We start from the raw sequence: 15,591 nt of genomic DNA, 5'->3' as shown, positions 1-15,591 counted from the left end.
CAGGTACACTGAATATGTTTTCAGATTTCAGATAAATTTGGAACATTTTCATTTATAATTCTAATTAGTAGACATGAGAGGATCTGACCTCTTTTATAATAACTGGAAAGGTTGAGTAATTGAGGTCTGAGTAATCAAGGTCAAAATATGATGCTGAGCATACATCTTACCTAGTTTGGACTTTACAACATTACAGATAGTAAACTACAAAATCTTCAAAACACAAAGAGCTACTTTTTCTCTATAAAGAAATAATATATACTTTTAAGCTGAAAATTGTTAATGGCACAGTCGTAACATTTCACATAGCTGAAGTGCATCTGCTCATGTTTAGGTCTATTCACATTAGCAATAATACTTAGGATAAAGCTGCTTCTGTCTTTAGTACAGGATCTGTTATGTCATGAGAGGTTCAGTGCCTGCAACAAGCATCATTACATAACGATGCATCATCCACACTATCTATTGGCATGCATTAGTCAGCAAGGATGAGAGGCATACAATTGTATCAATGGGGATCAATGTTCCTCGTTACATGCTGCATCAGAGATATGAAAATGGGTCCAAGGAGCAGGTGGCCTGATATTTCTAAGGACATATTTTCTCTTTCCCCCTAAAAGGAAGAATGAGAACATTTCTGGTTCTCTTACGCTAATCTGTTTTCAAAGCTTGATATAATTTGCTAGAGCAGGCTATTACACATTATGACAGCTCTGAACTTACAGCGTTCCATCTGCAGTGATAAATGCAGAAGAGGGATAAATTGGTCCATGTGCAGTCCTCTGGAGTAGCACCCATTCAAGTAAAGATTTCAGAGCAAAAGAAAAGTGCTTACACATGCTTGATACAGTTAAACTAAACCTCTGTGAGCTTGTACATAATTATTTCCACAAAGCTGCTTCCTATCTTTTACATCAACTACTTCAGTCAAGTAATTATTTTTCTTCAGATTTGTGGAAAGAACAAGATTGAAGTAAGGTGCTTCTATCAGAAAAGGGTAAAAGGCAGCAAGAGAGCCATTGTAATAGAAACACTATGGGTCCCCTGGCAAGGAACAGTTTAAGAGGGCAGGGCACAGCATTTAATTTGCTTCTCAGTAGGCCATAAGCCCCCATAAAAGCAGTTATTTAGTACTTGTCCCTCAGTCTTCACTGGTGAGCTCACCAGGCCCTTCTCCTGTAGTCTGCTGTTTTTCCTTTGCTGCAATTTTCTGCTGCTGATTTTGGCACAATTCCGTTGCTGCTAGTGGTGATGGGAGCACTGATACAAACAAGACTGCTGGCACTACGATCACCGTGTTGCCAAGATCTGAGCTGTTGGGTGAAAAAGCAGTTGAACTCTTGTAAACAAGGTGTTGCTTCATAGACCCACATGGATTTAATTAGGACAGTGGAGAAAGTTACCTTCCGCCAGCTGTGTGGCTGGGGACTCTGCCACCAGTGCAGTTAGATCTGACAAGCATCACCACTTGGCCTGCTGTATTCATACAAACTGAGGTCAGGGCCCCTTGGGGGCAATACGTCACTTACTGCTGTCTCTTTATCTGTTTCTGTGTTACAGGGCACTATCTTCCATCCTAATTCTGGGTGTTAAATAAAGCAAGTTGGATGAACAACATCCAATCCCTTCACAAAAGCACAATGCTACTGTTGCGATTATAGCTATTTTAATAAGAATCATAATTAACATCAGTGCAACATGAAGCATGATAGGACACATTACAAAGAGCCAGAAATGAATTCTCAGTTGTAGCACAACCGATTCAATGGTCAGGTTAGACACAGGAGCCTCATTGTTTGGGTTTGCTCTGATTTACTTTAAGCCTGTAGTCTATGAAGCTTCCATGTGGTGCTGCCTTGGAGTAGTCTTTAATTTAGTGCCACAGACAGTAATTAGAAGGGCTGCTCCGAAAGTAACGTCTCCTATCTTATGATGGTGGAAGAAACAAATATAATTGTTTGCAAAATGTGTTTTGTTTTCCTCCTGATGTGCTGAAGTGAGTAAAAAAATGTCTTGCTGTACTAAATTGCCTAGGTGGGTGCCACACTTTACCTTGTCGTCATAACGTGTGCCTCTAAAAGCAAAGGGTTACTGCTATAACCTCAGTACTTCATAGTCCCTGCAAAGCAGGGAACTTCTTGCTCCTGCAGTTTTGTTCACTGAACTACAGCACTCGCCTTTCTTTCTATATAGCTTATTTCTGACTCATCTTCTTACAACATACAGGATAAAAATAGGTAATTGTTCCATCTAAATTCCCATAATCCTTGTACTCAATAAACATAAAGTCATGTAACTGTTCTTAGTCAGGATTGCACTAATCAGTGCAACTGGCACTTCTGACCTTGTGATATCTATCCTTACTATGCCCAGGTCTGCTGTGCTGCCTGATGCAGCACATATCACACTTCCTTTCACAACCAAGTGCTGGAGAGAGAAATGGGCACATCAGAAAATAAGCACCAAGAACTTTTTGCAAAGTAATAGGTATTTTTTTTCACATCTTTACCCTTTGGCTTGGCTGAATACTTTGGATTTATTTTCACATGGTCAACTAAAGGGCCACAAATTAAAACCAGAGACCAAATTTCATAGATGCTTTAGGAAGACAGTATTTTAATTTGGGGGATAATTGCTATTGGCAATAGATGTTTTTGCTGTAGGTGCTAACATTTACTGTTTGATTTATATAAGTTTCACTGGAGCCAGGAGATCACTAATGGTAAATCCATTACGAAATCTAAACTCGCTGTCAAACTGTATTTAAATGAATATTTAAATAAATTATGCTGACAGGTCAATCAATTCTCTGAATGTTGTAATAAAAAGCAGAAGGAATGTAAGTGTGCAGGTGATGAACCTACAGGAATGAGAACAGAAATTTAAACAGCTCAGAGAAGTCCTCAGTCATTGCAGAATTGACAGGGCTATATAAAGCTAGGGAAGACAAGCAGAAAAAAAACAAATTGGGGATTTTATTTGTTTTTAAACTACTCATTAACACAAGAGGAAAGGCACAGCTAGCGTGAAGTCAGAAAATAAAATAGGGATATAAGTTTCAGTGGGCCAGGACATAAGCCAGCTTCTAATGGGAAGGTTGGAAAGAAATGACCCTATACATAGCAAGGTTACTTGACACTCATCCACTCCAAGGATCCTTGAGGCTCTGAGATCAGCTATTCTTGGTGAAGATACTGGCTTGGACATATCTGGGGCCTGACTGACAGGCAGCTTCTGTGGTCTATATTTACATAATGAAGGCAGGCATTTTAATAGTTACTCCGGATATGAAAGTTATTGAATAGTCTGAAAAAATTAGTATTTTATTTGTTGCTATCTCTCTTGCAGTTGAGGGTCTTAATAAGTCCAGGGCAGAAACACTGTGTTGAAAAGTTAAAGAATAAAAAACTGGCCATATGATTACTAGTAAAACAATAAGTTTTGTAGACATTCAGACCAAAAACCAATCAGGATAACATCTAGTCTAGTTACCTGCATCATGTAGGTCACGACCTCCCCCAGTAATTTGGTTAAACAGTACGTACTTCTGTCTCAGCTCCACAGCAAAGTTTTTAAGATGACAGTTTTAACTTCAAGAGTGAAGGACCAAATACACACCCTTTAGGGCAGTTTCTTCTGCACAGAGCTGCTGCATCTTTCATCTTTTCTTCAAGACTATAGTTAATGATGAAAACTAACTGCAGAGGGCTTGCACATAGTGTTCAACTTTCTCTGTGATAAAATAAATGGAGTAGACTTCATTATTTCCTTAAGACAGCTTTTTTTTTCTTTTTTTTTTTCCCCCCAGATTATCTTTTTAGAATAAACTGACTCTGGAGTCCTTTTCTCAGCACAACTGAACTTGTGCACATGCCGCATGGTAATACTAACAGGTATTAGAGGCAACCTTCAGGGACTGTTCTTCCACATGTAGTTGATTTGGGATATGCCAAGTTGTCTGCCAAACTCTGCTTTTCTCAAGGTTAAGTAACAATTACAACGCAAACATAAAACACGTACCGTACCGTGTTAGTATTACTGTAGGGTAATGGCTGGAGAAACAAAATCCACCAGCTAAAACTTTAAGAAACAAAGTCAATAGGAAACGTTCTTTCCATTTCAAACAGAAATGAAAGAACATTTATTTGCCAGAATTTTTACAGATTTTCTCCTTCAGATTCTCAGGTGAGATTACAAAATCTTAACTACATTATTCTGTCACACAATAATAAGCTGAATTTGCAATCCCATCAAAGTTAGCATTATAATTTTGCTTAGCAAAGCAAACCATTGCTGCATTTTCCCAAAGCTAAGCTGACCAGCATTACTGGAGTTGGTTTGTTATTTACACATTGCATGGGCAGAGAGCTTTATCTTTATTAACACTAATTAACACTGTCACAACATACACTATTTTTTTTTAATTTTCCCAGTTTCCCAAGGCAAGTTTTAAGATCTGTTCATCATAACTTAACAAGCTCCTTCCCATCTTTAACACTCGTGGATCAACATATTTATATCAATTTTTAACACTTCTGCAGTAATACTTAAAGTTAATTTTACTTTTAAAGTTATTATTAAAACTTTGCAGCCTTTATTCAGTAATGTTAGATACAGTTAGCACAAGCTGCTCTGAAGATCCCAATGGATCACTTCTCCAGTCTCACAGAGAAGTCTTAACCAAAGCAACCAGCTGACTCAGTGCAGAAACAGTACACCAGGACAAACCAAACCACAGCGCTTTTCCTTAGGCTCCAGAGAATCTAAGCATATTCTGAAAAACTAAGTATCGGTGGACTCTACCTATAGAAAGGTGTAAACAAAAACCTTTTTTTCTTCCACAAAAAGGAGATACAGTGATCAACTAAAAACAAACGAACAAACAAAAAAAACCTACAGCATGTAACACACCTGACCACCTCAGACGCCCATATTTATCCACTATCACACTCTCAGCCCCGCGAGCACCATTCTCACAGCTCTGACCATTACTCCACCCTATTTGCAAGTGGACAGCCTCTGGTAAATCAGCTCAAGTCTGGCACTCGCTCTATATGCCAAAGGCACTGACCACACATGCAATCTGACTGCCACCTGAGCCGAGAAGGATGGGAAGAAGCACCTGGCACTGGAACTAATTACATCAGTTCTCTGTGCCCTGAGCTAACGTAGCCTTTGAATACATTTTGTGGTTACCTTATTTTAAAATCAGTGAGATATGTTTGTCTCCATGCAGCAGTATACATGCATGACAAGACATCCATGCACCTTTATCTGCTTTAGCAGTAATTAGTAATATTTAAATCAAAACCAACAAACCAAAAGCCACGTGGCAGCCAACAGAAAAGTAAGAATACACGATGGAGTCCTGAGAGATAAAAATTTATTTATATCTGATCAGCATGTCATGATATGGTCATAAGTCATACAGCTGACATTCCCGTAGCCAAAAGGACTTTTTCCTTTTTAAAAATACATTTTTTTCTTCCCAGCAGGAAAGATGTTTTTCAATTTTTTTTTTTAAACAAACTTTTAATATGAGGCAGGAATGAATTTACAACAACGTCTTCGCAGAACAATGACACAGCCGGTAAGCACTGGGTCTCCCACCTGTGTGTTCATTTAGATTTCAGGTTTTTCCTCCCTAACTCCCCCACCCCTCAAAGGAAAACACCACAAAAAGAAGAGCACAAAGCCCAGAAGGGAAACAAAGAGGTAGACAGAGCTTCAGCCATCGCCATTGGCAAGACATCCTCCTGTGCTCTGAGGAGTTCCTTGCTGAGTTACATCTCATGCCGACAGGTAATGCTGCACATGGCAAGTGAGCGCTGTATCAGGGCTGCAGAACGGATGGGGCTGTTCCACTCCACATTGCTTCGCCCAGCTGAAGCTGTTTAAAACCAGACTGTGCTGTTAGATAGTAGGTGCATCTGCCAAACAACTATGGCCTTGCTCACAAGGACGGACTCCCATCTCTCTTAGGTGGCAGCAGCCCGAGGTCAGTGGGGACCTGGGTTCTGCTCCCAGCATCCCCTGAACTCTTAGGAACTGTGAGGGGAATCATTGCTACGCAGCATCCTGTGCAGAAACTGCAGGCGGAGCACCCACAGTTTCCAGCAGGTACTCAAGCAGAGGAGGGCTGCAGGAATTGCTTCCCCAAACTGCTGCTCCACTCCTCCCCTTACAGCACTGCTGGCACAGAGAGGTTCCTCTATTTGTCCTTCCCCAGAGCTTCAATAACCAATGCTGTCACTTAACGCTCAGCTGCACGGTGAACTGTTTTTTCCCCAATATTTGTAGTCTTCATGGCAAGCACAATAGAGACAATAGACTGTGCATCTATTAGATACAAGCATAATAAATACAACTCTCAAACAAAATCATCTGTGCTATTAAGGATTAGAAGCACATGAAATAACCTTGAAAAAAAAAAATCAACTTTATTTTGTCACCCCCCAAAAAAAGGGAAAACAACACCTAATAGTCTCTGAAGAGAAATGCTTCTTCTGGTATCAGCCTGCAGTTCTGAAAGACATCTCCGCTGGTGGAAATACGTGATAAAAAAAATCCAATGACATAATGCTAGTACAATGAATCCAACCACAACAGCCTTCTGCACAATCACAGAGTAACTGCACCCATTTGTCATACAGAGCATGGTATGGCTAACACAGAGGAAGGAGAAAATTGGATGCTAACATAAATGCTATCAAGAAAACTAGCTTTTATCATACAAAACAAACACCACTGTAGAGAAACTTTAAAAGAACTCACTCACTGTAAGAGGACAGCTGTTCAGTGTATAACTAAACTTCATTATCCGATGCTTAAATCAAAGATTTAACTTCAAGATACACAGAATTCTTTTAAATTCTTTCTGCATCCCAGGCAAAGTCTACAGCTTTTGCACAGAAAAGGTGAAATTGCTCAGAAGCATTCATAACGTACACAGACTTTTAAATCAGAGAATAGTTTCAGTTTCACTCTTCCAATTGTTGTTCTTAAAAAAAAAAAAAAAAAAAAAGTGTGAAAGTTATCAAGTATGCAGATTTGCAAAATAACCCTTTATTTTGTATGGCTCCATTATTTCCAAACAATACAGTACCCGGACGTGTCATTACGTTGTGTGATTGTATCAGAACAGCACACAGCCTCCAGCCCGCTGTCTCAGAACACACCCGCTCCCAGCTCTAAGTCCCTTTGGTTCCAACACTTTATGTCCAGGCAAAGCAGAGCAGCTGAATCTGTCACACACAGTGATCGGTGTATCTGCATTCACTTGTACAAACAAAGTTGACAGAGTTAACAGCACTTAATGGCAAAACACCCAAAACAATTACATCATTTACAAAAAGATGAGTAATGAGCAGTACCACAGCAGTCATTTCAATGCAGCAAGATGCATCCTGTTTTGAGGCTCAGGGTGGAACAGGGAGAAGGAAGCTCTTAATTTTCAGGGGACTGAGGTTAACTGTAATCTTTCTTTTCAAAATCTGATGAGAGCAACTGAAAAAAAAAATCTCTCCTGCAAGAGTCATCACTGTTGAAATGTGTGGTAACAACATCATACGTACAGTTTAAGAGAATCTGTAAGGAAGGTACATGCAAAGGGCACTAAAATAGAAGCGCTGCTCATTCTGGAGGGGCAGATATTTTTCTTATGATGAAATTCAGTAAGAGCAGGAATGTTAAACCATTGGGACTTGCACTGTTTCCAGTGAAACTTGTTTATGAACAATTAAACAGAGAAACTTACAAATGTTGAGTGCAACCCTGACAGAGAAACGTCTTTATTCACAACAAACTTGAACCGCTATGTTTTCACCTGTGTGTGCAACAGCTTTCAATTTATTTTTTTCATCCTGTTGTCACTTTATACATTCTTCCATATTATCTCTCCTAACACATATTTAAAATCACAGCAATTAACCATTTTGTGATCAACTGCATGGTTCATAAACATTTTTAGCAAATGCAGGTTGAACTCTTCAGAAGAGGAACCCCTTGGCTGCAGCAGCACAACACTTGCCCCAACTGTACCCCAGCCAATGCCAGAAGGTACGACCCAGCTGGAACCCACGGGGATCCAATGTTTTGCCTGCCAAGCTCTAGCCTTCACCAGCACAGTGTTTTTAGTGCAGAATTTCCCACAGTGTTTTTCCCTTAACAGAAAAACTTATTCTGTCATAAAGTAGCATTCAAGTTCAACCGGGAGGGTACTTTGGATTTTCTTCAGTTTCATTTGACTGTCACCTACAGCAGCTCAGCCGGAGCGAGAGACAACACCACGCTCTGCTCACATGTTCCAGTGCAGGCAGGAAAGAAGCCTAGGACCTAATACTATTTACTCAACCTCTCAAAACAACATTCAGTGCTTTCAAACAGATGTCTCACAATAGCGAGAACTATAAAGGAACTAAGTGAAAATGCACGGGACCAGATAAACCAAACATTACTGCGCATTACTAATTTCTTCAGGCAGTGTGTGAACACTAAGTATTGACTGCAATCCATTGGAAAAAATACTGCATTGTTAAAAAAAAAAAAAAAAAAAAGAGTATGCTCTTACATGGAGTTTACTGGATCTATTACAAACAGCCTCCTGATGCAAGTTACCGCTGTGCAATCTGCTTATATTGTATCACTCCAGTCTGTCCTATCTCACATTAAAACGGCTGTAAAATAAGGGCATTTCTGTGGCTCTGATCAACCCACTCTGTGGAGGACAGCGATAATTAGCTCACCACCTGCATTTTGCAGTTTTGAGAGTCCATTTGTGCCCAGGTGCTGCAGTCTAACTGCTCACACCTGATGGTGATGGGCTGCCCCAGAACCTGCCTGGAAAAAGGCAGATGAAATACATTCATTCCATCAGCTGCGATTTAGCAAGAGCAACAGAAAAGAAGTTATGCTCCCTTTTCAGTGCATACCTCTTCTCAAGTGGATTTATGTTATGGCAGCATTCAGGTATGGGGTCAGGTGTAAGACAGGTGGGATTTAGAGACAGCATCTTAAATAAAATATTAAGGCTCTATCTAAACGCTGTCCTTTGCCTTCCCACTGCAGTGGTATTCATTAGTCCATGAGGGGACTCAAAAACTGGGGGAACCTGTCATGGCCTATGGTTCCACAGCCATCACAGAGCTACTTTAAGATAAAACTGATTTCAGAGAGAAAGAGAAGTGGCAAATTTGACAAAGTGTTTTTCAGTTACACCTGGGAAATCAGCATTGCCTCATATTTTAGTATGCTCATCCCGTTCCTCCAGAGGAACCACTGACTGCATTTGTTTCATGCGGTGGTTTGCATGCCACCCACAGATTCATACAGCAGGAGAAGGGTGATCAATATCACTAACTCAGAGCCAAAACCACTGAGGGCTTACTTGGTTCTCAGAAAATCAACGTACAAAAGGCAGCATGCCACACCTCAAGTTCTGGCTCTCCTGCTCGTATTTAGAGAGATTAATTTTATTTTAGGAACAGCTCTCTCAAATCTGTGTATAATCACACAAAGACAATGCCAACTAGACCAGCCAGGGTCAGGACACACACTGCAAACTCCCTTTCGAGAGTATCTTGTATTATACATCTGAAAATGGAGCTGAACTTCTGGTTTGCCTTTAAAATGAACTCATTCTTTCATTATGACTTTTAGCATGCTGATGAGCTAATTAATACTGCCCTCCATATAGTCACTCAGATGATTTACCATTGCTTTTTCTTTTCTTTTGTAGTGATATCCTCACATAGATTCATGGTAGCAATTACACTTACTTTTTTTTTTTTAATATGTATTTTTCTAAGAAACTAGTTTTCCTCTGTTATTTCTTAGCAAAACATTAAGATGGTTGGCATTGAATCATTTAAACTCTCCCACAAGTACATTTAGTGCTGTTGCAACTAGCAGGGGAGAAAAAGGCCTCTATAAACCACCCAAAGGTCATCTTGGTTGGACTGCAGTATACAAAGTACAAAGGTGGCTAAAAATCACCAGCAGCACCAGCAGGCCTTCAGAAACAGCTGGCACTGCTCTGGCAATTGGTCAATGCATGGCAGATAAAGCTTTCTCCTACTCCCTATGTCTTTCTTTCACTGTATTTTCGCCTTTAAAAGTGCGTTTAGAAAAGTGACAACGATCAACTAGATGTATTCTGAACAAAGGGAGAAACAGATCAAGTGACAAGTATTTTCCAAGCTTCCTCATAATATGAGCTACGGATAGCACACAGAATTTAGTTAGCTGATGGTAAGACCACAGCAGGGATGGGCTGATTCATCAAATATGGATAACTCCTAATCACACTATGATGAGGCAATGCTTTTTTAAGGACCAATTCCTCACAAAACACACCTGAACAGGACCCTGTTGGGGTCTTGGTTTGAGACAACAACTGCTGACTGGGCAGTGACAAAGATGCCGCCATCAGCTCCGTTGATGTCTCTGGCTCCAGCACAATGAGCTGCAGTAAAGCACATGTTTGTGCAAATGAGGAATCTCTACCACACCAATGCTGCACAGACTACTGAAGAGACAAGTTGCTGAGTTTTCTGAGCTCTAACTACAATGCCAAGAAATACTTATGGTGACAGTTTTCTTGTTGCAGACATTCTTCTACGGTGTTGTACGGTTGCACCTTTTGTCCAAATGCTGAATTTGCTTAAGTGTGGGTGAGAGTATACACTTTTTAAAAATACAGACAATTCTTAAAATAATACATCATCAGGTCACTATGTTACTGATCTTCTCCTTCAGTGGAGTTTAAAATTTCTCCAAAGAGAGGTAAGAGTCCGTCCAGTATTCTCCTTTACTCTTGTATACTCACATTTGCACATACAACATGGTACTCATTCACAAGAGCCTCGATTCCCACTGTGTCCTCAGGTCCCATTCCACTTTTAAAATAGGCAATGATAAAAATACTGTAAGATGCAGTACCACATACCGCCTGACAAGAATGCAAGTGATTGTATGCCGACTAGCCACAGATTGCTGAGGGTCATCTCCCGAGAAACAGCTTTCGTTTGACCCTGCAGTGGAGGAAAAGCTCCTGAAAATGAAAAAAAAAAACAAAAAAACCCCACATTTAATGTATCTGCAGCAGGAATACAGGCTGAGTGCATTACTCTCGACTATTGCTGCCTGCCCCAGCAGCAGCACACACAATTAATTGGTTAATTTTGTATAATGCTGGCAAAATGATCAAACTAACTAGGTTCTCTGTAAAGCTTTACAGCTGTTTGGTAATAATTTTGTATACTGTGAAGTACACATATACTCTCAAGTTTTTGACTACGAACATTTATACACACATGCACACGCATGGCCATATAGTTTTTCTTGCACTAATTTGTATATGTTGTTTGAACATTCATTAGCCAGTCAGTAACGAAGTGTAAGCAAGGACTTCGATTTGCTACTCTGTTTTCTTGAATGAATTTTTGAAATGCCTATTTGAATTGAGAAGCATTGGCAGGAGATACATTTGATGAAAAATAAGTCAATTCTCCCCCGTTTTGACTTTTTCCGACTTAAGGCAGTAAATTTTGACTAACTACTTTATGGAGCTTTATGATCATGAACGAGTTGTTTGCATATATTTATTTCAGAATATTACATAACCTGGGATGTACGATAGCAAGATGTACAAAGCCTAGGCAATATGATCCACTTTTTTCTGTTAATTCTGAAGAGTAGATGTAAAAACTAACTACACCTACAACATTACAGAGTCACAACTGCTCATGGAAGAACAAAGGAGTAAGATACAAAAAGTAAGATACAAAAAGTACAAAGCAGCATCAATTCTGAATCTCAGAATCCACCCAATTTGGGCAATTAGAAACTCTCAGCAACTCACCTCTGTGCTTCGCATCTGCAGTTACTGGAGGAACTGCAATTGAGCACTTAAGATAAAGCTTTTCGTTCTGTATGAATGGTCTTATATTAAAAATCTTGATGAGTCCCTTGTTCTCTCACTGAGGCATATTTTCACATGTGAGCAGATCTGTCACTCCATTTACTCACCTCGTAGTAATTTTCACTGCTCACTTCCTATTTGTCCACTCTGTGCTACATTTGCTCTTCTGTAGCCCATTTGTCTTTCTGTACCAACACCGATGGCTGGTTTAACCAACTCTCCTTATCCTGCAGAACTGATAGCAACTGCCTCTTCCCCTTCCCCCTCTCCCAAGCCAACTCATTTTGTTACAAAGAAAGTGATCCTTGATGCTGCTAGACAAGCCAAGCCAAACCAGGCACTTTTAGTTGTCCTTCACAAGAACAAATCCTCCTTCCCCTTCATCATCTTCACACCTATTACCTGCTCCTCTTCCCAGTTCAATTCATATTTCTTGAGCCGGAATGACTGATCTGTACGCAGAATTTCCACGTGAGCTTTCAGATTTGGTACAATGGAAAAAGTATTTTTGCAGCACTACTGAAAATACTCTCCTGTTGCCCCATAGGATGACATTGCTTACTTTTTTTAGTTGCATCACACCAGTTGGCTTAAGATCAGAGCACGAATGAGGAGCATGATGTCTTCAACTATTCATTTCCAATTGATAAGCTCCAAGTTTACAGCGTTGGGTTTTTATTTGTTTTAATTAGTCCCCAAGTGCTAAATGTAATGCCATTTGTGTTACTGCAGTGTTCAAGGTTATCCTGCTCAAGACTTCAGAGCAATCAGGCGCTTGCCAACGCAAGCTTTCCATTAGCTGCTAGGAAACTGTAAACAGCTTTAACTTCATAAATGAAAGGTGGAAAATGTATTACATGAACAATCGAGACAGTTTTGATATTCAAACTTTTAAGGGCTTTTTTAAGTCATTAAATCTTACAGATTTTCCCTGGATCTATTGAAGTCCTTGATACTTGGGAGTACGGGGAAAAAAAAAAACCCAAACCCACAATTGTTTTATGCTTAGATTTTTTCTTCTTTCCAATAAAAATACTTCAGAAGAGAGAATGTACAGTACAGAAGGTACTGGTGACAACAGCAGTGACAAGCTTTTGACATTTCAAGTAGAATTAAATGTTAGTCCAGCTTAAAACTAATAGTGCTCTGGACTTCAGACAATGTGTCAGTCAACGCTAACCCCAGGGAACTGTTGGGATCCCCTTCATGGGACCTCCCTGAGGTTTTCTGCAAACTGCAACAGCTCCTTTTCAGTAAATCATGGCAGCAAAAGAGAACACAACCAAGTTCTCAACTGACATAAGTGGTAGTGACTTTTAAGTTATGGTAATTTATGCCTAATAAGGTTCTACATCATATCATTTACATTTATGATGTCTTAATTAATTCCTGCTTATATTGCTGAATTATAGCCAATTATTCTATTTTTGAAGGAGTAAGTGTGATTATATTCATTAAGCTTTTTGAAATTCTGGTCAAGTTAGATTTTTAGGTACAATCATTGTATTTTAGTGATATTCGTGAAGTAATGTCTCAACAACATGAATTCCTGACATCCCATTGACTACACCTTTAAGTGGATTCACAAAGTTATCTGTCTAATATGTGCATTTAGATGCGATGTATATAGTAGGGTCTGACTTTTGCCATCCCTGATGGCTGAGGGGCAGCAGTATTTCATACAGCATAGTACAACTCTGGTTGTTAGAGAATTCAAACTTTCTAAGTGCTAAATTGGTAAAATTAAGCATTCAAACTGGAATCAGAACAGTTTTTGTAATAAATCATCTAATAAAAGTAGCATCTTTGTTTTAGCACAGTCACTCTGAAATACTAAACTCAGTTGATCCAACAGACTTTCTTATCCTCAGCAGTTGTGGTAATCACTAAGAGATTTGTTTTTTCTTCAAACACAAGTTACAGTATTTCAGTTGGAGTCTCCCTTCTCAGTCAATATTTTATAAACTTCCTTTCCTATATGTCCAAACAAAACCATTTTTCCCTCTCAGGTTTTTCTTTTTCATTTTTACATGTTAATTTCTTCTGGTGTATACTCTGAAAACACACACACCCATTAGATGGATGGAAAAAAAGAGGCTTCAGGAAACACTTCTCCAGCTCAAGTACTTACCTGATGTTTTAAATCACATTATTTGCCATTATCCCCTCAGTAATGTTATTAATGCCTTAAATTTATTTAGATCTCTCTGATCCTTCAACATCCAAAGTATGTTACAATAGAAGTGACTCAGTGCACCTCACAGCAAGGAGACCGGCAGGCACAGCACAGGGCTGGCACAGACTCCAAAGATCTCGTGCTACATAATTCATACAGACCCTTCCAATAACATCTTTCTGTTTTGCCTAACAGGAAACAGAAGAAACAAGGATTTTGCATTACACTTACAGACTACTTAGGCCAGTTTTCTCTAACAGCACAAGTGTCAGAGGAAGATGCTAAACAGCAACACAAAGATATAATAAAACTTGCCTCACATACGAGTCTTACTTAATCGCTTTTAATCAAGAATTTGCTCATTATTTAAACCCTGAATATTCCCCTCCAAATGTAAACTCTGAATTCTTTTATTGTGCATGTGAGTGTTCACTGCCTCTCTGAATTTTGCTAAAACATTCCTCTCAATGAAAGCCTCTTGGCAGCAAGTTTCACAGCTGAGCTGTAGGGGAAAGAAAGGGATTTCCTTAACTCTATTTTTCATGTCTCAGTTTCCAAATGTCACCTGATTCTCATCTTAGCCAGGCAAATGTTTCCTGAATATTTCTTAGCGTAAGTTCTTTTGCCGTGTAAAAATGTCAGTAACTATATGTACTGTGTTCATGTTAAAAAAAAAAAAGCATACACAATCTTAAGTCATCTTGAAATCCTTGTAAGAAAAGATATCATGAAAGCGTAATTCTCTTAGCTAGACACTTTCCTACCTGTTTCATAGAAATGGGTCAAGAGATCCTCCTTTTCAATGAATCGTTGATACAGCCATTGTGAGAGAGCTTCAGGCTCTGCAGGTACATCTTTAATTGGAAAAATCCTACCAAAGAAGAAAAACACAATTCATTCTTTCGCTTTTTCACAGACCACATAATTATTCAGGATGAAAGAAAGGAATGGTCACTTGAGACATCTATATTTTAAGTTTGTATCAAATACAATAGTGCAGCATTTGATAGAAGCAATTGTATACTAGGTCTATTTAGAAAAATTCCATGTCCAGGACAGAATTCACTAAGATACATGCAGAGAGAAACTCCCAGCAATCCGCTGTACCTCAGCTTTTTTCAAAATATGGCTAGCCTGAAAAAAAACACAGGCTTAGAAACGTAAGACCTTTACATGAGTTTTCTCTTCCCAAGAGAACTCCCAGTTAGCCTGTCATCTATGCTACGTTTTGCTTCCATTAGTAGATTTTTCTTTCTTTTTTAAAACCTGTACTAAAAAGAATTTGTGATAACAACTCAATCATATGGGAAGTGTCTAGATAGATAAGGGAACAGTAAGCAGAAATAATGGATGTTCTGAAGAATGCTCTTCTTATTTTTAGAGTATTCAACATTCCTGCTTGACTTGTTGCTAAGTCATTTGTACCTCCTCCTTTCATGATTTTTTTCATTAAAAAATAAGCTGCAATGGAGGAGACAAGCAGCAAAACATTGAT

The 15,591-nt window shown here is 39.2% G+C and overlaps 1 protein-coding gene and 1 long non-coding RNA gene across 6 annotated transcripts in view; one reads left to right on the top strand and one right to left on the bottom strand.

Annotated features, from left to right (window-relative positions):
* Positions 1–15,591, top strand: part of LOC109365905 (uncharacterized) — a 68,870-nt gene that overhangs the window by 40,174 nt on the left and 13,105 nt on the right. The gene's annotated exons all lie outside the window — the stretch shown is intronic.
* LPGAT1 (lysophosphatidylglycerol acyltransferase 1) overlaps positions 5,367–15,591 on the bottom strand; it is a 59,915-nt gene continuing 49,690 nt past the window's right edge. For all 4 annotated transcript variants that reach the window (XM_085219289.1, XM_085219288.1, XM_085219290.1 and 1 more), the window contains 2 exons: positions 14,861–14,967; positions 5,367–11,050 (listed from right to left, as the gene is read on the bottom strand). In XM_085219289.1, the coding sequence (XP_085075415.1) occupies positions 10,899–11,050; positions 14,861–14,967 (259 nt within the window). In that variant the 3' untranslated portion in view covers positions 5,367–10,898. The remainder of the gene's footprint in view (positions 11,051–14,860; positions 14,968–15,591) is intronic.

This window comes from Meleagris gallopavo, chromosome 2, assembly GCF_905368555.1.
Source record: "Meleagris gallopavo chromosome 2, MGAL_WU_HG_1.1, whole genome shotgun sequence".
Classification (NCBI taxonomy): Eukaryota; Metazoa; Chordata; class Aves; order Galliformes; family Phasianidae; genus Meleagris; species Meleagris gallopavo.
This window is presented reverse-complemented; position numbering and strand designations above follow the sequence as displayed.